The sequence below is a fragment of the Micropterus dolomieu genome, linkage group LG13, assembly GCF_021292245.1.
Source record: "Micropterus dolomieu isolate WLL.071019.BEF.003 ecotype Adirondacks linkage group LG13, ASM2129224v1, whole genome shotgun sequence".
NCBI lineage: Eukaryota > Metazoa > Chordata > Actinopteri > Centrarchiformes > Centrarchidae > Micropterus > Micropterus dolomieu.
The window spans coordinates 19,736,713-19,758,351 of NC_060162.1; the positions used below are offsets into that span (position 1 = coordinate 19,736,713).

Genomic DNA, 21,639 nt, shown 5'->3' on the forward strand with positions numbered 1-21,639 from the left:
AATCCTGAGTCAAATTCCTCGTATGTGTACACATACCTGGCAATAAAACTGATTCTGATCCTGATCTGTGACTGTCTGGACAGTCTGTGAGTCCTTTCAGGTGTTCACTGATGCAGAAATACATTTTATTATCATACTGCATTACTTAATATTCAAATTAATCCATGTCAGAAACATTTAAAGTTTTAAGTAAAGTAGCCTAATTAATGTCCGTTATTGTTATTATCACAACATCAGTGACGTGGAAATTGGATTAATTTTAAGATTTGCTGCTATTGTCATTATTCTAATGTGCTTCATCAGGATGATTGAATAAAATACAGATTTATTGATTAGACATGTTTTTGATATTTATTTTGGATAAATTGGTATTTTAATCGAGTAACAGGCAACTTTTTTTTCTTTAGAATAAACAAAAATAATCGTTAGATTAATCGACTTGAAAAATAATGAATATGTACAGCCCTACTGGGTGATAAAAGTAACTAGTTACGTAAGTAGTTACGCACCAGTGTTTCCCACAGAATGACAGCGTTGTAGGGGGGTTATTCTAATGTTGGACAGGTTTGTGCAGCGGTGTTCACGAGAGAGAGGGAGAGAGAGAGAGAGAGAGAGAAAGAGGGAGCGAGCCGAGCCAGGAGGTGCTGCTTGAATATATGCTCCTCAATACAGCAAAAAAATTATTTTAAATATGCCTGGTAAAAAATTTGGAAAATCAGTATGTGGCGTTCAAATTATTGGCTAATTATGGGAAACACTGCTTTCACTACCCCTCCTTCCCCCTTCACCCCCAAACAAAGCAGTCTCCCCTGACTTTTTAGCTTATATCATATCCATAACAGCAGCAAGGAGTGTGTTTACAGAGCATATAGCCTAGGCCTAACGTTTCTTAACGCCACCGGCTGAAATGAAAAAATAAAGCAAGTAAATCCCGACTTTTAAACAGCGGTTTTTCTGCACATGTAGCCTGTTTATAAGAGCAGTATTCAGTAGTTACAAAACGCTACGTTAACGCTTACAGCGGTGGAAAGAACGCCTCTCTCCCTCATTCCCCTTTCTTCCTTTAGTGTTTGGCTATCAGCGGACATTAACAACAAAGTCCGGTGCCGTTGAGCTGCCGCACAGTCGTGGATTTACGTCAAAGATGGTGTGTTCAGTAACGAGTAACGCAGCGTTACTTGCCTTAGTAACTAGTAATAATATTACCGTTTTAGAAAAGTAATTAGCCGGTCGACATGCATATATTTACTGAGTTAGGTTTAGGCACTAACTAATGCCATGGTTGAGGTTAGGGAAGTTACCTCGGGGGTCTGTCAACTCCTTAAACAAAAACATCGCTAGCTAGATAGCTAGCGGCCTGGATCTCATACACACGTACCTGGGGGCGTCCACTGTACATGCAAAATCGCCGTTTTGCGTACAATAGACACGGCTTTTCCAAAGCATGTATATGTGACGCATGAGAACAGGCACAGTGTTGAATTATATGCGTTCAATAAACAGGCCATCTATGCAGAATATAAATTTGGTCATACATCTTATCTGTCTGTAACCTACTGCAGTTATCCCTCTATCTTTGGAAAAGTCCACTCTCTCTACCAAAATATGGGAGAAAATGTCACAGCAAACTGTGTTTCCTGCTCTCTGTTGTTTCACCATTCATCCACCTTTCATTCAGTTCTGCTGGATCGGTGTTACTTCTTTAACATTAACAGGAAGTCAAGTGTGAATTGGCTCAGTGCTTGTAGTTATAATGTAGCTCCTGTTGTCCTTTCACATCTGTCGTTAAATAGAAAAAAATCCCATAGACAATGTTGCTAAATCCATACTACATACTAATTTTAAGCTTAGTATGTTAGGTTTCAGTATGTTGTGTATTCACATTGGAAAAGGGACTAAAGAAAGCATACTAGTATACATACTAATATTGTTATAGCAGGAAAAGTACAAGTGTAATCAATATTGTTAACATGGCTCTGTGTCATGTAAGGTTCAGCTGTGTCAGTGAGCCGGCATAGAGGAGTGCAGCCCTCATTAATGTTATTAATTACACACCAGCATTGCCTGCTGTTTGACATCGCAAAGTATCCTTTATGAAAATGGTCTATTAGAGATCTTTATCACTAAACACACGTAATAACCAAATCATATAAAAGTTTAAACTTGTCCAAGCTGCTCATTTGTAAAGCTGAGTCACAGTAATAGATGAATGTAGGGCAAGTGTTGCATTGCTGATTCAGACGCCCCATGCAGGAGTTGCGATATGCAGCCACAAGGTGTCAGTTTCGTTCCATGACTCCAACCCAGCACACCAGCCCAGGCTTCATATGTGTCTGGTCCCCCGGGGTCGCTTCATTATTAAACCCTTGTCAATTATTTTCTGAACACCTCCTGAAGAGTGTTTGCGTGTGTCTGTTAAATAATTTGAGTTTGAAATGGACCATATGTGGAAAGGGGATGATGGAATCCCAGAATCCAGACAGATTCTGGTTCAGTGTGTTTCACGTAGCTGACACATGCCTCAGTATGTTTTCATCATGCAGTGCATAGGTGTCAAGGGCTGCAGTGGTGCAATGGGTTAGCTCTAAATGATTCTTTAAAAAAAAAAATCTGCTTCGGCTTAGACTTTAGTGCACTTCATCTGGGGAGTCCGGTGTGAAAAAGAAAATACTGTGGTGACAAGATAACTACAAATACTGTATTTGTTGTATGCTAAACGGTTAAAGTGGTTTCATGTCAGCTAAATAATTCACTGCCAATTTAAATTACTGGAGCGCACCATGTTTGTTCTTATTGTCATTATCATTATTATCAAATTTGTGCAACAACAATAATATACAATAATTACAAAAATGAGCATTTATGGGTTGTAGCTATTTACCCATGTTATCAAAACCACCATATCCACCATGTAGTGTAGCTATCAGACATTTCAACTAAAACAGTAAGAATTTTCATAGTCTTTCTGCATTGTACGTGCTTTGTATTGTTACAGTCAATACCCAATGCTGAATACATTTTGAAATTATTTTTATTTGTATATTAAATGCATTTGATTCATGAATAATTATCTATTCACAATGACTTGATTTTCTGAAAGTGTCTTCCTTTAACGCAGAGTTAAAGATATAAACAGAAAGAGTCACAAAACCCTAGAGATAAATAGGTCAATGTTATAAAATTGCATCGCTCCCACTATTCTGTAGTGCAAATACTATACCTTTCCTATGCATTATCATGTAATGCATATCATGCCGTTAAATAATGTACATACTGTATAGATGTTAGCAGGGGTGATATATGTAGTGTGCATGCTGTAATTTCTTCATGTCATCATGGAATTTGGTGTTTCAAACTACTACTTCATGCCCATCCCTTTCTTGGCTGAGTAATACGAGTCATGTTCTGTTGAATGCTCTACAGCAAATCTAAAATGTAGTAAATCTGTATGAATTGTAGAGTACAATGCAAAGGCTTTTAGCCTGTATGTGTCCCAGTTTTATATCCCAGGTTCCTTTCCAAACTGTCATCTCCCTTTTCTATTATGATTTCAAGGGGCACTTAATCAGGGATGTGATTGTTAAAGATGTCTGGTTCTTGGACACACGCCGCCCATTTATTTGTAATGAGATATTACTGTTCTGCTGCCTCTCTGTGCCTCCCGTTTTTTGGGTTTATTATCTGGGACATTTCGTTCCTGCTCTCAGGCTCTAAACATTGAGTGCGGTTACCGGGTATGTTAGGCTGAAGTAGGATCTGAATTATTGTCACTTTTATTGGACAAATAAAACACACCCTATAGCTTGCATTTTCTCCCTGTGGCTAATTGGTGTGCAGACGCATCAGCAGTCCACCGTGTTACCACACCTGTACTCACACGCTCTCACACTCACACAAACACACACACACACACATACTCTGACATACACAATAAAATAAATTGGTTTAAAATCCGGAAGAGTGCTCTGATTGGCCAGGAAATATGACAGACAATATTATTTACAGCTGATTTGACTAGAGTGCATCTGTGTGCAGTTTTGACAGACCTTCTGCACTGGTTACTTCACAAAAAAAGAAGAAATGCCATCATAGACCAGCTGGAATGTCTAACCAACAACTTAAGTGTATGTCTTGGTACACAGGAAAAATTGTAAATAAAATTATGGAACATATTTGATTTTTTCACATTCAAGTATAACTATTTTTTTCCTACATTCTATTTTTTCTTTATATATTAGTGTGGTTGTGCTCTTTTGTCTCTCATGGTTACACAGTTTCATTTTTAGTGTGTAGTTTTATATAGATCTAATTAATCCCGATAAGATGAATCTTTCTTTCCTGTATTCTGCTTGTCCCTGATTACACACGCCACCTAAGAGAGGGCTGTGTCAGCTGTTAAAGTTTTGTTTAGCACTGCTGGTCATCTGCTATATTTCCATCTCTTTCCCCGCTCTCTTTCTCTCTCATTGGCCTGTATGTGGCCTTTATATTTCACGGCCTCTTTAGCCATCTGTATGCTATCCCAAACTTTTTAATTGTGCCCTTTGAGAGTGCTGCGTCAGGTGCTTAAGTTGTGCTTGACGCTGTGTATCGCTCCATCTCTACATGCGTCATAAACCGGAGAAGCAGCCAATCAGATTTAATGATGACATAGCTGGGATGCTGGCCAATTAGCAGGGAGGCAGTAACTTATGCAAAATGTTCCACATGGCCGGACCAACGGCAGGCGGTGGAGGTTAGATAGGTCATGCTCATGCAACGGTCTATAAATCTGTTCAGCCGTGGACAGGCATCAGAAAGTCAGTCCTTTGCCCTCGGAGCCAAGATAAGAAAAGCATGATGTTATTCTTGTCAAGTGTGGATCCAAAAGAAACAGGTGGCTGACTAATTTTAGGTAGCGAGCAGAAACCACCATGACAGACTGTAGAAGTTTCTCGAGACAATTTAGGTCCTTTGTGGCTAATTCCTCTTCCTTTTTATGTGCGTCTTGGTAGCAATACTGAAAATAATCAGCTCATTAAGAAGACATAAAAGGAGCATTAATTGATTTTTACCCCCACTGCGTGGCAGCACAACAACCTCTAAACACAACAACTTTATATATTATCTCCTTACAAAGTGAATGTGTTGATGAGAATGTGAGCAAAGACTTCCCTAGTTATACTTCCAGCAGATGTGGACCAACATTAGCATTCATTTGGAGTCGTGTTTCAATATGTGTCCAATATTCACTCTCATTTTAGCTCTGTTTTAATCTGTAATGACTCCTGAAGGAAATATCTGTCTCTTTAGCTGCTAAATGTTCCACTATGTTCAACAGCTAGTCGCTAACTTTGTAAGTCAATCATTTGGTGCTTGGTTGGAAGTGTACAATGGGTTTTATAGGAAGTTGTTTTCTGAAAACAGCTGCCTGCTGCTGGAAACAACTCCCATGAGAGCGGTGAGAGCGGACCAAACAGAAAAGCTGCAGGCCATCAAAAACAATATGCTGAAACACATTAAGATGCTAAAACACTGAATTGGGTGACAATTCTCTGTTCGTCACTGCAAGTGACACATCACATTAAACACAGTCATTTGATCCATTATTTACAGAAAAATATTGATAGAAGAGTATTATTTAGCCTGTTGTGGTAAGCCGTGGTGGTTGTCACTTGCTCATTGCTCCTCAGCTTCGGCCAGATGAAGTGATCAGTCAACAGATTTTACTGCTTTTTACATTACATTCACTCATTTAGCTGACTTTTATGCAAAGCAACTTACAATTGATATATACGTCAGTGGTCACACGCCGCTGGAGTATAAGTGTCTTGCTCAGGGACACGTTGGTGGATGTGTCGCAGTGGGAATCACACCAAAAGCATGTGTCTTATCCACTGCACCGCCATCACTTTCCTCAGTTTTATCATTATAAACTGAATACCTTTGGGTTTTGGGCTGTTGTTTGGACAACAAATGGGCATTTGTTACCATTTATTAACATTTGATAGAATAAAAGATGAATTAAACAAAAACGCGAATGATACACTGGATGAATGGGTAGATAACAGCATTGTCATGGTCCTTTTTCAGTCTGCATTACATATTTCCAAATAAACTTTACTCAGTTTGAACTACTGATATTTGTTTCGTTAACATTTGAAAAGATCCTCACACATAATCAATAGCTTTTAAACTGTAACAATCAAGACAAGTTGTCTGCTGCCTAGGGCTGCATGCTTAATTATTATCTGATCAAAAATTTCTACTTTCAGCAGTCTGTATGATGGAACGAACCACGCCATGAATTATTTATGGTTTTCGACAGAGAACAATTGTGACATTTAATGTGTGAGTTAAAACAAATATGAACAGGGTGAAACCTATGCAAAAAAAGGTACTCCTAAATACTGTGGACAGTTACTGTCTGTCATTTTGTCCTCATGTCACAGGTACAGTATTTTACGAACTCCGCTCAGACTGGTGGATGGGTCAGTGTTATTAAGATAGTATATGATCCAGAAGTATGTTCTGTTCGTTTCATCTCAGGCAAATTACTCGTAACAATTAGGCGCCCTATGAAAGATTTGCATGTTCTATTTGTGTCTGTTGTTCAACCTTTTCATTTTCTGCTCAGACACACTGTGCCAGTTGAATGCCAAGTTGTTCCTCAGTTTTCTGACATGGTACGTTTAGAAAGAGTTGTTTTCAGTCATTTCAGTTCAGTTTTCGTGACACTTGCATACTGGAGACTGGGGGGTTACATGAGTTGAAACAAGATGATCAGTCAGTGGTAACTAACCTTTTCAGCGCTGAGGCAGACTCTAGTGAGATAAATACTTCAATGCAATTACCAGTGGTTTGAAAATGTTAAAGTCGTCATTTAGGGAAAGTATCTGAAAATGGCTCCCTGATTAGCAGCATTTCATGGACCCGAATGGAATAAAGTTATTTTGAAAGTTCTAAGTTCCAGTAACTGAATGGAGTACCTTTGATCTTGCATCATGGCAAAACCGACCTAAATTTCACATGCAGCATAGCAAAGGTCTGTTTATTTTTTTGTGGGCTCTCTGTATATGCATGCTTTTGACTATGTGTTCTACACATGATACTGAAAGAGGCCCATGAATAATTGTGTTTATATTTAGATCATACATTTCCCTTTGAACAACAGCCTGCAGTGAAGGTATGTTAGTTAAGTGTTACACCTTCTTCGTCACTTACACCTTCTTTTCAGCCTCTGCAAATTGAATTTTGATTAGTTACAACCACTGCTCAGCCATGACCAAACTGCATGATATAAGTTGCCTGCCTTTTCTACTTACAGTCTATTTGAAGATAAACACCTTTTTTGGTTGTGTTGCCTTTGAAGGCAGATGTTTCTAGGTCATTATGCATCAGAAGATGGATTTTTCTGTCATGATGCATTCAATGATAGTTTCATTTGGTATTTGCATGCTTTACGTCAGTCGTCATCCAGTGTAAAAAGTGTTTGAAAATATTAATCAGCTTGCTTCATGCTGACAAACCCAGACAGGACTGAATCCAGTGCAGAGCTTTAAAAACAACCTATTCAGTTTCATGTGACTTCTTTGTTTTTTGAGTTTTCCAACATCACAAGACCATTTGCTCCTGCTGCTCATAGTCACAAAGAAAGAAATAGATTAGAGTTGCATTCACAAGAACATGTTGATAATAAAAAAATAGCCTTCACGAGGGATGGAGGAAAATGCAGGAGTTTTGTTACCTGTCCTGGGGCTCAAAACAAACTCTTTTATAAACACAAACACACACACAGACACATGTGTACACACATATGCACTTACTGTATGCACACACTCCCACTTATAAACACGCACATATTTTTGTAGCAGCCTGCATCACTCAAGGCAGCTGGCAATGACTTTCATTTTGTGTGTCCAGCAGCAGTTTTTCCATTAGACCTGATGTAATGTCTACAATATAATGGACCCGAAGAAAGGCTGTATTAAGACACAGTATATATACACAGGCCAGACACGGGGCAAAATGTTCTTTTGCCCTGTAATGGCATGCCTAACTTCATGTTTTCTTTTCTTCCTTGTCTATGTGGGGTTTGTTTTTGCTCTTTGTGTTTGATCTCTGAATCTTTGTGAATTTCTTCCTCTTTCTGTTTTTTTTTTTGTGTGTTTGTGTAGATTTTCATCGGAGAGGTGTCCATGTACGTGATGAAATCAACGAGGGAAGCTCTCCTGGCCCAGGAGAAAACCATTGTGACAGGAGACTGCTGTTACCTCAACCCCCTTATCCGCCGCATCGTACGTTTCATAGGTAAGAAAGTTAGCATGCCAAAAAGTCAAACCGCTCCTTCATGTTACAGCTGACAACTTAGAAACACACTCCATCATGAAGAAACACATATCAAAACTAGTTTAGGAATTTTGAGTGTATCTTATGGGATACATTTACCATACAGGGTACAATATAATAATATTGAATGAAGTATGGAAGTGCTGCTGGAACCTTTTTAGACAGGAGTCTGGTCTCAGCATTTTGTTTGTAAATGTTCATTTCATAAACAACATATTAAAACCTGTTCATAGAGAAAACTCTTAAGTAGAATTAAATTAATATCTTATACCACAAAATAAGGATAGTTTTGCCGATTCTAATCATTTCATTCAGCTCAGTACAACTTACTCACTGACTTTGTGGTCTGTTTTCTGTGATCGCATCATTATTTAAATGCATATCAGTATGCACTTCAGTTATTGTATCACCGATCATAAAGCAGTGATATTAGAGCGCTGCTTTTGACTTTCTTCAGTCAGTGTTGGATTCTGTTTAAGAGTCTTCTGCTGTTTCAATTTAGTATAAAAAACTATATATAAAAAAATTAATTCTGTTTATAAGGTTGCAACATCATGAATGTTACTGTGGCTTTCACAGTCTATCAGTAAGCTTTTAACCAGGAAGCAACATGCTGTATATCATGGCTAAGGTCACAGCTGAATGTGGGTGCTGTCAGTCACCTGTGAGGGGAGCTCCAATGCAAAAAGCTACCAATTCAAACAGTCACCCTGATGATTCAGAGCCTCAGGATTTGGCGTTTAAGATTCCCTTTTTGTATGTTCAAAACACTTCTAGCGTCATGTAAAAAAGGACTTCCCGAAGCACTAATGATCATCTAAAGGACAAAAGAGTGGAACCCTCAACAGGGACAAAAGCAATATACCAGCAAACTTCCCACAACCTGCGGATAACATGATATATGTGGATATATATGGATCAGCCGTCTTCCTGTTGTGTCAGACACAGGTCATAAGAGAGATTTATAAGATCAGGTTAACAAGGTTGGCCAGGATGCAGCAGCAGCTTCTTCTACACATTTGAATCTGAGGTTGTCCACAAATACTGCATAGATCAGCAGATTTTGATCTTCCGTGTTTGTTACTTGAGAATAAAGTGTTAATTGGAGCTGGTTATGTCCTGTTATGCGTCTGGTTTTGACGTGGTTGGACCCTGATTGGCTGACCACACCATCTGCTTTGATTTAATCTTAGGTAGGTAAGCTGAGGCAAACTTGCTGGTTGAGGCTTTCCAGTTTAAATACAGCGACCTGGCCTGACTGAACAGATTTCAGTAATTCTTCAGTGAGGGAAGCCAAATGGATCAAGTCCAGCTGTGATGCATTTTACTGCAGCTTCTCTAAAACTGCATTAGCCACTAAAACAGAATTTAAACAGCTTTAGCAAACATGTTGGACCTTATAGGATCCATATAAAAGATTTTCTTTCTTACAATTGGGCTGCTTCATAGCACAATTAAAGGTAAGGTTTGTAACCTCACACATGTATCGCTTTACTAAAATGGATTACAAGACATCCACCTGAAACCTTTGAATTTACATTTTTACAGCCACTTTTCCGTAAAGCTTGAGTAGATCTGGGCAAACTCTTTGCTGTCTGTTCCAGTAAGGGAGGTCGTCTGCTGGACTTTCTTGGCATAATTAGAACTGTGTTGTTCATTTTTAAATAATACCCCTTCAATTCATAAAACACTCATCAGAAATTCATTAGGCAATTCGCATGATTTATATTTCCGTCTGCTCCCGAACAATCTCTCTCAAATTTGTAGGATCATCGAGGCTTTTAGTTTCCCGCTCTCTTGCTCCCTCCCGTCTCCTCTCCTCTCACCCTAATTCCCCCTCTCTATTCCCCTTCAATGCCCTTCACACAATCGTGTCCCTGTACCCCTCACAGGCACTCGAAACCCCCCGTGCCCCTCCCCCTACCCAAGCCCTCTACAGCCCCCTCCCTGGATGAGAATACAAAGCATAGTAATTTCATGGCTAAGCAGGCCAGATAATCAGCAGTCATATTTCACTGCAAAAGGAATGCAGACGCAGACACTGGTCAGGGTTGGAGGGCTGAAGTGCAATCATTCATATTAGGTGCGATTTTGGTGTGTTTGTTGTGTTTGTTTCTTTCCCTGCCTGTTGTCCACTCATCTTACCTAACATTTTAACTTGATTTGATTCCAACATTTATGTTGTGTTATAAATAAATAAAAAAATCACAGTAGACATATTTCAGGGAATAAATGTAATGTAAACTTTAGATATTCTTGGGTTTAGCTCTGCTTAATGACAGTTCATAGCTTATGTGCCAGCACTGGGAGCCAGACAGCCCCGGATATGAGGTGATAATGTATAAATGTGTGGGCTTTTTTATTTGTCATAAATTCTCATTGTGTATCTGTTGTGTCTGTGTGCCCCAGGTGTGTTTGCGTTCGGTCTATTTGCCACAGACATCTTCGTCAACGCAGGCCAGGTGGTGACGGGAGGTCTCTCGCCCTACTTCCTGTCTGTCTGCAAGCCCAACTATACCGGCACTGAGTGTCGTTTTAACCACCAGTTTATCATCAGTGGCAACATCTGCACCGGGAACCCCGTTGTCGTGGAGAACGCACGGCGGTCGTTTCCATCCAAGGACGCTTCGCTGAGTGTTTACTCTGCTGTTTACCTGACGGTGAGAAGAATGGACACGAGCAGTAGGCACTATAATGAAGTTTGCTGTGGGCATTTTACAGACAGAGGGGTTTAAACAATGGAAAAAACATCACATAACATTTCACTTTTACACATTGTGTAAAGATAGTTTGATATAGATTGATCTGCTTATTTTGTGCCATATGGTATGGGATCACATGATCTTTTTTTCTAGGAAAATTACCATTGTTTCCGTGTAAACACCTTATTCCTTTCCCTCCGACTTTAGAACAACCCAACATTTGTAACCTGCCATTTCACACTTGTATTAAAGTCAAAATATCATGTGTGAAGTAATGTAATAGTATGAGGACCATGCATGTGGGTGTCATTAGATTAAAGGTGAGAAAAGTTGCCTGTTTAAAGGGAATGAAGTCTTTAACTTTGAGGCTTAGTCATGCAGTTTGTTGACTAACTTCTAAATCTAAGTATGTGTAATTGGTGAAGTTAAATCAAATTAAGGCTATATATATGTACATAAATACAGCAAATATATACTATACTATTTTCTTCCAACCCAACCTGAGCACAGTTAATTTAAAATCAATGTCAAACTTATTTGTGGCACTAGAGTTACTCATTTGGGACTGAATGTAATTCATTTACACCTTGGAGGATTTTTTTTGGAATACTGAAAAAATAGAAACACCCAAGCAATTAGAGCTGGATAGATCTTTTTGGCCCGGACGGATTAAAGTTACACTCTGGATCTGTAATTTAAAAAGGCTTTGAATAAGAAAGAACCTTTCCTATAAAAGGGTGCAACATACATGTAACCAGCAAGGAGGGACTTAATATTTATTGAAAGTGTCCTGAGTAATTTTTCAGACAAGCTTTAGGCTGATTCAGGCATTTTTAGAAAACTGCCTGGAGGAACACATGAAGAATGCCTTTTTGAAGGGCTATTTGAAGAGCTACTATTTCACATCATAGTAACGGAGGGGCTCAGCTGCTGAAAAGCGAAAGAGAGAGCAGAGGTGCAGATTTTATCAGCAGGAGCAAGACGAATACATGGAAAAGATTGTTGACGCACAACCTCTCAGTTCCCATGGGAGGAGGTAAAAGTTCAAAAAGCGAGAACATATGTAGAAAGAGTGTATATTTTCAAATTCTCACTGTCTTCTCACAACAATCACAGGTTCCCTTATCAGGTTAGTCTTGAAATCTTTTATTCTCTGTGAAAAAAACTCTTTGTTTTGGAGAATTATTTCACTCATATGATGTAAGTGTTTGACATCTCTCCTTAACCATTTTACTATGCAATGGAGGCTTTGTGCTGTCAGGAAATGGTAAAAATATTTGACTCCATTTTGGTGGGAACACCTCCAGTTGCTCTGCATGAGATTATTTCTGGTCTGCTCTACCTAAAGAGAGAAACAGGGGCTCTTTTCATGATCTTTTGCATTTTCAAAGTTGTTGGTCTGATTTAATCTGGCTTCTAACCCCCCTTTGCAGATGTATATCACCAGCACCATCAAGACCAAGTCCAGCCGCCTGGCCAAGCCTGTGCTCTGTTTGGGCACGCTCTGTTCTGCCTTTCTTGCGGGTCTCAACCGAGTCTCAGAGTACCGAAACCACTGTTCGGACGTCGTGGCTGGATTTATACTGGGATCAGCAGTTGCTCTGTTTCTGGTGAGGATGGTGAATGAGTGTGGGAGGGTGGATTAGAGGAGAGGAGAGAAAATAAAAGATGATGGTGGATTCTGGTCATGTCTTATTTTCAAATTATAATAATAATTTCCAACTCCACTTTGGAAGTGACCCAAACCACAAATTAAATGATTAATTCAGGCTACAGCCCTTAAGAAAGCCTGCAAAATGGTTTTGGTGCCATTTTTATTACACATTTATGTACTAATATTCATATGAACATCAGATTTGTTTTTGTATTTTAGTATAGTTTGAAGTTAGCTGTGTATTAATTCAGGCATGTGTAATGAGTCCCTAAAGACTAATTTGGTAAAGAAGCTAAAAAGAGTAGGGCATGAAGAGTTGAGAGCGAGCATGTGAAACAGGATAAAGCATGGTTTATAGCCAGCTTGAAGAAAGTTCAGATACAGGTGAGTTAGGATAGAGAGAAAAAGGTAAGGACGCACTGGTTGATTGGGGGAAAGAGGACGAGAGAAAAATAATGAAAGGTTGCACCTGGATTTCTACTGTGATCAACAGTTGCCCTGGTTTTCAAAGAGCTCAGTAAGGAAGGGTAGTGAAAGGCAGAAGGACCAAAAGTGAGAAGAAGGTTGAGGGAAACACTAGTTTGAAATAGTGGTTGTGTTTAATTCAGTGATTAGGGAGTGTCGTATCCAATATTTATGCATTTGACTCATAACAGTTCAAAATAGCACTGTAGCAGCAAGACAGAGAGTCAGTGACCTTCTACGGGGAGAGCAGTGTTTGATGGTTATGTAGGGACTGAACCCTTCTATAGAATTTGACCTCTAACCCCTTGTTTTGTTACCTCAAAATAGTACTGTACCCTTCTATGGGTACCTTTTACTTTGCAGACTCAAACCCTGCTATGGTACCTGACAGATACCTAAACATATCCTATATAAGCTATGTTTGATGTACAGAGAGACAGAGTGGTCATCGGGCTGGGTCACTCTCCAAGCTGCTGCAGAGCTTGTAATTGATGCTGAACTCTTTGATTAATAAACTTTTATGATCAAGAACAGTGTCAAGCGGGTTTCCTCTCAACACAGCATCGCAGCATTATTGTTCGGACACCACAGGAGAGATCCAGTTAAGGGAACTAGTGAACATTTAATCCAACATGTCTTAGCTTGTATTCCACTGAAAAATGAAATTGGCTTTGTTAAAGTTTATGCTAAGTGTTTAAATGCAGAGACGTGATAAAGAGCTCAAACCCTCAAGCTGTTTTTGTGGTTGCAGCAGAAAGCCCACTGAGGAGAAAGTAAGGTGAAGGGAAACCCCCACAAATCAAAAAAGATGTATTTAACAGTCTCAGAGGCTTCATTACGGGTAATTGCCGCTGGGCCCTGGATCATTGCTTGTTCATTGGTTCGCTGGCGGCTGGCTTCACAGCTTTTTGATTCAAACAAAGAGAACCAGTGTTGTTATGTGTATTTACAGGGAAACCCCGCAGATGTCCTGCTACTACTGTGATCAAACATGGTCTGGTTATTTGAAGGTTGTATGGGAATTTATACCACAGCAGAGAAACACCCCAAGCTAACACAACTTACATGACAACAGCACCTTATATAGAGAGCAAGTACAGCTAAGAAGATCATTTGTCCAGTGTGTTTATGAAGGCGAAATAAAGTGTTGGACTGACAACCAGTTTTTGGATTGACAGTGAACATCACATATGACAATATAATATTAGCATTAAAACTAGCCGCTTTTCACATTTTAAAGCAGTTCGATTTACTACAGCTATCAATTAGAAATATTTAATAAATTGTATTGTTTTGCACCTAGATGCTGAGGGCAATGAGTTGCATTAGATGATTAAAGTATTAAATGTTTGTGCAGACATAGTGGTAGTGCAAGATGATTGGTTAAATCCATGTTTGATGTTAAGAAAGTGTGGGGCTATAAAGAGTGACAGCAGTGAGATTTACAGACAGCTCTACAGGATGGGGAGGACAAGTCCAGATATTCAGATTTTGGTCTGAAGAGGCGCTTAACAGAGTTTCCTGCGGGAGTAATTAGCAATCACACCTGCTCTTGTTGTTGCTCTTGTGGACTTAGGAGAAAGCTAAAGGCCGGTGATGTGTGGTGATGTGGTCAACATGAAGCAGCTTGTCTTTGGACCATGAGGAGGAGGAGCCACCACACCCACTCTTTGATGCAGGATATAAGCTTCCAGTGACTGACCTATAAAAATTTACATACATTGAGTCAGTGAGCTCCAGGGAAAGATGAACACAAGAAAGTCAATCACCAACTCAGCAGCTTTGGACCTGCTCATTTCAAGCATATTATCAGCAAACCATGAAGTGAACGCATTTACCCAGTGGTCCTGATGAAGCTTATCATGGTCTTGTCATCTGAGAACCGAGGCAATTTGATGGAGTACTATCTTGAGGGAAATTAATTGGTACAAAAAAGAGTAGAAAGCAGGTACAGCTCAAATCCCGGTGCTATCAATGCTCACAGAGAGGTGAGCTGAATCGACTCATCAAACAGCATCTGCCTTTGGTCTTAAAAGAGGACAGTCGTCCGCCAGCAGATTGAAGGATCAGTGTTAATCATGTGAGGAGGTGCAGAGGATGTTGGCCACATCAGGAGACAGAGGTGTCCAATTGAAGTAGAGGCACTTTCTGGCTGCGTTCCAAGATTCCAAGTCGTCTTGTTTTCTCTTCGTCTCATTTTATGAGAAAGTATGCAACTTTTATTTGAAAGCTAAAATAAGATTTTTCAGCATTTCCATGGCAAAAAGCAAAAATTTCACTTGGCTCACCTGAGACAATAGCTGGCAACTTAGAATGGATGACAAGATGCAAAAATGAAAAGAAAGCAGTCTTCCACGGCCTTTGGGGCTGCGATTCAGTTGAGTGAAAACAAGAAAGTGGAAACCATACTGAAATGTGTTTTAAACAAGCAGGATGGTTGTAGCTTAAAATATTTTTTATCCAAGGGTAGATCAGCAACAGCCGTGTTAAAACAACGTGTCAGTGTCAGTGTAGAGTTGAGCCCAATGGTGTGCACTTTGAACATTTCTGCCTTGCCCATGACCAGCCTAATCAACTTAACGTTTAGAAGTACTTTACATTTTTCTACAAAATTCATATGTTTTTGTGAAACGGTGATGCTAAATGCTGAGTGTCGTTGTTAGATTTTGGCTCAGCAGCTTTCATTTGCTTGGTCTGGGAGCACTAGAAAAGCACTGTCCATGAACTGCCACAAATAAGGAAACCTTGAGCATCCCCCTGCAGCGAATCACCCCGCTTCATTTTCTCCTTTGCCACTGCCTGAGGGCATGGTCAGCCTGGGGGGGAGATTCTCCCTCGGGCTGCCTTCTTTGATTAACTAGTCCATGGAAGAGTACAGAAATGCTGCAACCTTGGTAGTGTCTCTGCTGTTAAAAGAACTAGAATAAGTAACTGTAATTTACAAGAATTTTAACAGACATATAAATGAAGAAACAAGGCCTCTGCATGCGTAGTGCCATGCAACAAAGAAGAGCCGCCCGGAGCATGTCCATTGACTGCATTAAATGATGGTTGAATTTTGTAGACTCATACAACGTTCTGATTGAGCTTTTATATCCATATAAACTTTATATTACAGCAATAACTGTTCGAAGCCAAAAAAATATGATCACGTTTCTCCCAAAATCTCGTGGGTGCTTTGAATTCCTTCTAGATGGACACTAGGGTTGGCAGGCAGTCTGATTTAAGGTATAAGAAATCTCATCTATCTAATATAGACATTAAGTGACATTCTCTCTTTTAACAATGTTATGATACTCAAGCTACATTTAGGTGTTTCTGCAGATAACTGTGTTACATCTGTTGAATAAACTTTGTCTGATAATAGGAAGTTAAAATGTGTCTTGAGGGACCAAATATACAGCATGTACACATCCTTGGATCTCTGCTTAGAGACTCGTACAATTTCTGGACAACCTGCAGTGCTGTGCAACTGTACATATTATTTGGTGTGTGGTGTTTATCAAGGCATTATTTTTTATAGGGATTGCAATGTCAGTCTGTTGGTCCAGCACTATAGTCCAGACTGAAATGTCCTGACAATATCTGATGGATATCTGATGAACAGACATTCAGTGAAATGTCCCAACAACTCTTAGATGGATTTATTTGGTGGTCTTTCGTCCAGCATCACAATCAGATTTTCTGTCTGCCTAATTCTTTGGTTTATGACCAAATACCTGTAATACTAATGACATTCCCATTGGCTTCAGCTGTACTTTTAAAGTGCTAATTAGCAGATGTTGGCATGACTGTATACTCGTTATAACATTTAGACAGTTTTGGGGGATGAAGGTTAAATATTTTGGGTATGGTTAAGTTTAAACTTCGTCATGTATTCACTAAACTTAATCTCTAATAACCTAATGCAAAAACCTAATGTGGATCCAGCCTGGTTGGGTCCACCTTAGGTTTGTAACTTTTGTAAAATACCAGTCACAAGGCCAGAATGTCGTAGCTGAAACTAACTCTCCCGTTAATCCTTGATGTTTCATTTCCAAGTCAGCCTGTGTCATCGGTAACCTACTTTGCTATTCATGTTGAACTTTCCTCATCCTTCACAGGGTATATGTGTTGTGAACAACTTCAAAGGCGTCCACAGTGCAGCAGCTAAACAGAAAACTGAAGACTACCGTGGCCTGCCTCTGATGACTTTCCCCCGTGTAGAGAGCCCTCTGGAGACCCTCAGCGCACAGGTACCTCAGAACATGTCACCTGGCATCCCAGTAACTTAATCTCTGTGATGCATATTATCTTCCCTCAATTCATTTGCAGCTCCCTCAAGACTGAGTTAAAAACAAAAATCCCTCTTCAGTTACTTTGAATTTAGTCTATCTGGTTTGTACTGTAATCTGCTGTTAATGTAATTTCTTGTAATTCACTTTAATGTTACTTTAACACTAGAACCGCCAACAGGTCAGATTTACCCGCACCTGTTTTTCGATTGTATGTAACTTGGTTTCAATATAATATTCAATTCCCTGAGTCTTTGAGTAGTTTGTTTGTTATGTAGCACCCCCTATTGTTAAAAAATGTCAAGATAAAGCCAGATTTCAAAAATGGGCATTTAGGCTGTAAGTGCCAGCGGTTAAAATTTACCCCTCATTTCCCGCATTTATATAAGCATTCTATGTTGCTGTTGGCAACGCCTTTTCTACTACAGGTATTGTACTTGCTCAGCGCAATGAGTGAAGGAGAGTCTGACGGAGGGTGCTGAGCAATGTGTCCTGGGTTGATTCTGCATCTGACGGGTCATTATCTGACAGCGATCCACTTGCATGAACTAAACATGCATAAAAGCAATGCTTAGGGCCTATAGCTTTTGGGTAGCCTACATGATCATCAAAACTAATGCAGCTGTAGCCTAGTTTTTCTGTGATCGAGGTGTGTTTTGCGGTCAAGACAGCGTGCAGCTCCCTCGTGTGCTTTTTGACCTGCAGAGGCTATATAGTTTTCTAACGCTGTGTATTTTTTGGGCAAAAGTAATCATTATACATTTTTCCGTTTTGTAAAAATCTACTTTGAATTTTGGAATTGATTATAATTTTTTCTTTTAAATAAATGCTTTTGCTTGGAACTGCAAACTTTTGTAGCTATGTGTAATTTTCTGAATATCAGATGGGGTCTGAAAAAAACAAGCAGAACAGTAAGAACTAGCCTACATTATTAGGCTATTATTATTACTGCCTATAAAACACTACAACAGACAGGCGTTTTTTTAAATTGTATGCTGCATTTAAATTCAAGCTGTGTTTAGAATATAACCAGGCTATAACATCTACAAGAGCAGCGAGTGGATGACATCAAAAGAGCCACTGCGTGTGGACATGATCTTCACAGATGCAAAGTGCAGGCGAACGACCTGCATGGTGAAGGTATAAATAATCGAATTGAATAAAACATTCTGAAAATGCCTGAAATGTGGGGATGGTATTTATGGGAAATGCACAGCCAAGGTGCTGAATGTTTGTGGGTAGCACAAATAATCACAAAATCAAAGCATTTTTATAGCGGGTAAATTTTACCCGCTTTGGCGGTTATAGGTATACGAACCCTGGCGGTTCTAGTGTTCAGAATTCCCTATGGAGAAGGGGTGTTACATTTACCAACCAAATATAGAGCTTCAGTATCAGTATCAGGTTGACCATTTGTTCTTTCTTTCTTTCTTTCTTTCTTTCTTTCTTTCTTTCTGTTTACACAAAGCAATAACACATGTTCAAAAGAACATACAGGCATGACATTTTGCACTACATCCCTGTCCTCCTTCCCACATGCAGAGAAATAATACAGGACCTCACACACAGAGCACTCCCGATAGTGGTGGACAATGATTTCTTCTACCTTTTCATTTCCACATATTTTTTCTCTCCTACCTGCTTTCCTTTAACTTTCTTTCTTATCTCAATCCTTATACCACTTTCCCCATCCCTCCCCCCACGTCCATTTACAGAACCATTCAGCATCGATGACGGAGGTCACATGACTAAGGGGGCAGCACCGGGTCACGTTTGCGTCTCCACAGCACTTCCAGACACAATGACAAGGACGCATGCAACGTGGCTCCGAATGCTTCACAAAAAACACTACTGATATATCTGTTTAATTCACCTGGGGGACAAAATACACCATGTTTCTAATGGTTCTCATCTAGTTGGGCTATGCTCAGTTCAACTTGCCACGGCACACAGATTGCATCTATGGCAAAAATATTACAAGGCAAACTTAAGCACAGATTGTTTTTCCAGATATTTGAAACCATTTGAAACGTGGGACATTTTTCCCTCCATTGTGTGCTGTTTGTAGTTAGAGGACGGTGTTTTGTACATTTTGTATGAGCGAGTGCTATAGCATATACTGACGGTGTTAAACCTGCACACTTCCTGTCAGCTGACCCACCCTGTTTTACATCACATCCTGTCAGGTGACTTGCTGCATTGATCACCACATCTATGCCCCTCAGTCTGAAAAATATTATGGAAAAAATATTGATGTTGTTGTTCTGTGATGTTTGTCATTTGTACAGAAAAAAAGACAGAATACTTCTTTTTATTATCTCTTTCTGTACATTAATTGACCATGTCAGGTCATATTTTGTAAAGATTTTGTTAATCTGTATGACTATTACTGTATGATCCATTTGGACCTGTTTGCCTGCTGTAAACCTGGATATGTTTTGGTATCAGTTTAGGTGTTTTGGGGAATGACTCCTCTCCCCTTTGGAGGAAATGACAAGGAAGAGTCAGTGACATCCTACGGGTCAGAAAATGGGGTTTGGCACTTGCAGTGCCATATAATCAGCCACAATGAAAATGAAATATGATTGGTTGACATTCTCACTATGATTGTGTTTCACCCCAATTTCCTGATTCACTGTGATGTTAATAGGGATTTTTCTCCAGAGGTCTAGTGGGGCTAGCCTGTGCCAGATCTACCTGAAGATTTGACTGGTATGGCTTTACGATTCAATTTTAACAGAAATCCCAATGGAAGACATCCTCATAAGATACATGGAAAAAAGAAAAAAAGAGACAGAAATGCTCTTTGAGGGAAACTGAGTGACTTACTTAAGGCCTGGCTAGCCGTTTTAATGGAAACCAGGCTAATGACTCCTGCTTCACTTTTCCTCTTTGATGCACCCCTCCCTCTCCCCGACCCACCAGTGGATTGTGATGCAATGTTGTGATTCCATTTCCCATTGGAAGATAAGCCCAGCATGGAGAAGTCAAGATGTTTTATAAATATTCATGATTTGAACTATACTCATTATCATTGTGATTATAATCGTCTTTTACTTTAAGAACAAAAAAAAATAGCATTTCATTTGAAATGCTACATATATTTTTTTCTTGGTTTGTCCACAAATTAAATAGTCAGTAGCAACAATGTGTTCTCTTGTTTTTTATTGTGTGTCAGAATGCTCAAAATGGTAACTGTCTTTTTCTTACCATAAAAAACAAGCAATATAAAAAGTTAGAAACATAGAAACAGCAGCCTAATTAATCTCCTAATACAGTCAGTATTACCTTGCTGGGAGCTGTAGGGAGTGGGTCTGTCCTCCACCTTCTCTTCTGTGATTGGCCCTAATGTAAACCGTGGCTCATCTACAGCCTTAAACAACGAAACTGCCCCGGACTCAGCCCTGACAAAGGATGTGATGCCTTGCTTCCAGTGTGGGTAATCAATAAAAACTGAGCAGAGTGATGACAAACTGTAAAAAGTTGTGAGACTGGGCACACACTAGAAAAATGTTTTTCACTAAAGCACTGTTTCTATTGTGCACATCCACATGGTCAGACCTGCTCAAATCTGAACTCTGGTTTCAACTGAAGTGAATGGGAGGCAGAAGTATTTGTAGGATGGAAGTGTAATGTGACTCTATTTCTAAACATGTATTTTGGCCCCCAACATACTTGCTTTTTAACAGTGCGTAGGCATAGACAGGCGTTGGTGATGCAAACGGCATTGTTCCTACGTACTTTGTGTGGACCTGGAGGATTAAACGTGAATCCACTAGGGGGCAGATCAGGGCCGGATCATCACCGACACCGGATTATCTTCCTTGACAACCTGCGAATTTGCACAAACCAAACATAGCGACACTCTAGGAGGTATGATCTAATGAGACATCATAACGATCTCAGTGACTGCGGACTAGCTCCAGGAGTTTTATTGTAAACATCCCGCCATAAATCTCCTACTTTGATTTTTTTTATTTTTTTTATTTGATATCTTTATTTTGAACATGTAAATAAAATTAAAAAAATAAAAATCAATGAAACAAAAAATAGTGGTAAAAAACAAAAAAACAACAAAGAAAAAGTCCATACTTTCCAGTACTTAAAAACCTCTATTTACATGTGCAAAAAGGAGTAGGAAGAAGTAAATCTTATGTACTCCTACCCCTTTATACCCTTACTACCATATTTAAGGAAATAAATAATAATAAGTCTA

At 39.4% G+C, this 21,639-nt stretch overlaps 1 protein-coding gene across 1 annotated transcript in view; it reads left to right on the plus strand.

Annotated features, from left to right (window-relative positions):
• Positions 1-20,492, plus strand: part of plppr1 (phospholipid phosphatase related 1) — a 59,725-nt gene extending 39,233 nt beyond the window's left edge. Inside the window, exons 4-8 of the mRNA XM_046066002.1 lie at positions 8,157-8,289; positions 10,738-10,988; positions 12,464-12,640; positions 17,253-17,384; positions 19,139-20,492. Of these exons, the coding sequence (XP_045921958.1) occupies positions 8,157-8,289; positions 10,738-10,988; positions 12,464-12,640; positions 17,253-17,384; positions 19,139-19,171 (726 nt within the window). The 3' untranslated portion in view covers positions 19,172-20,492. The remainder of the gene's footprint in view (positions 1-8,156; positions 8,290-10,737; positions 10,989-12,463; positions 12,641-17,252; positions 17,385-19,138) is intronic.
• The last annotated feature ends 1,147 nt before the right edge of the window (positions 20,493-21,639 follow it).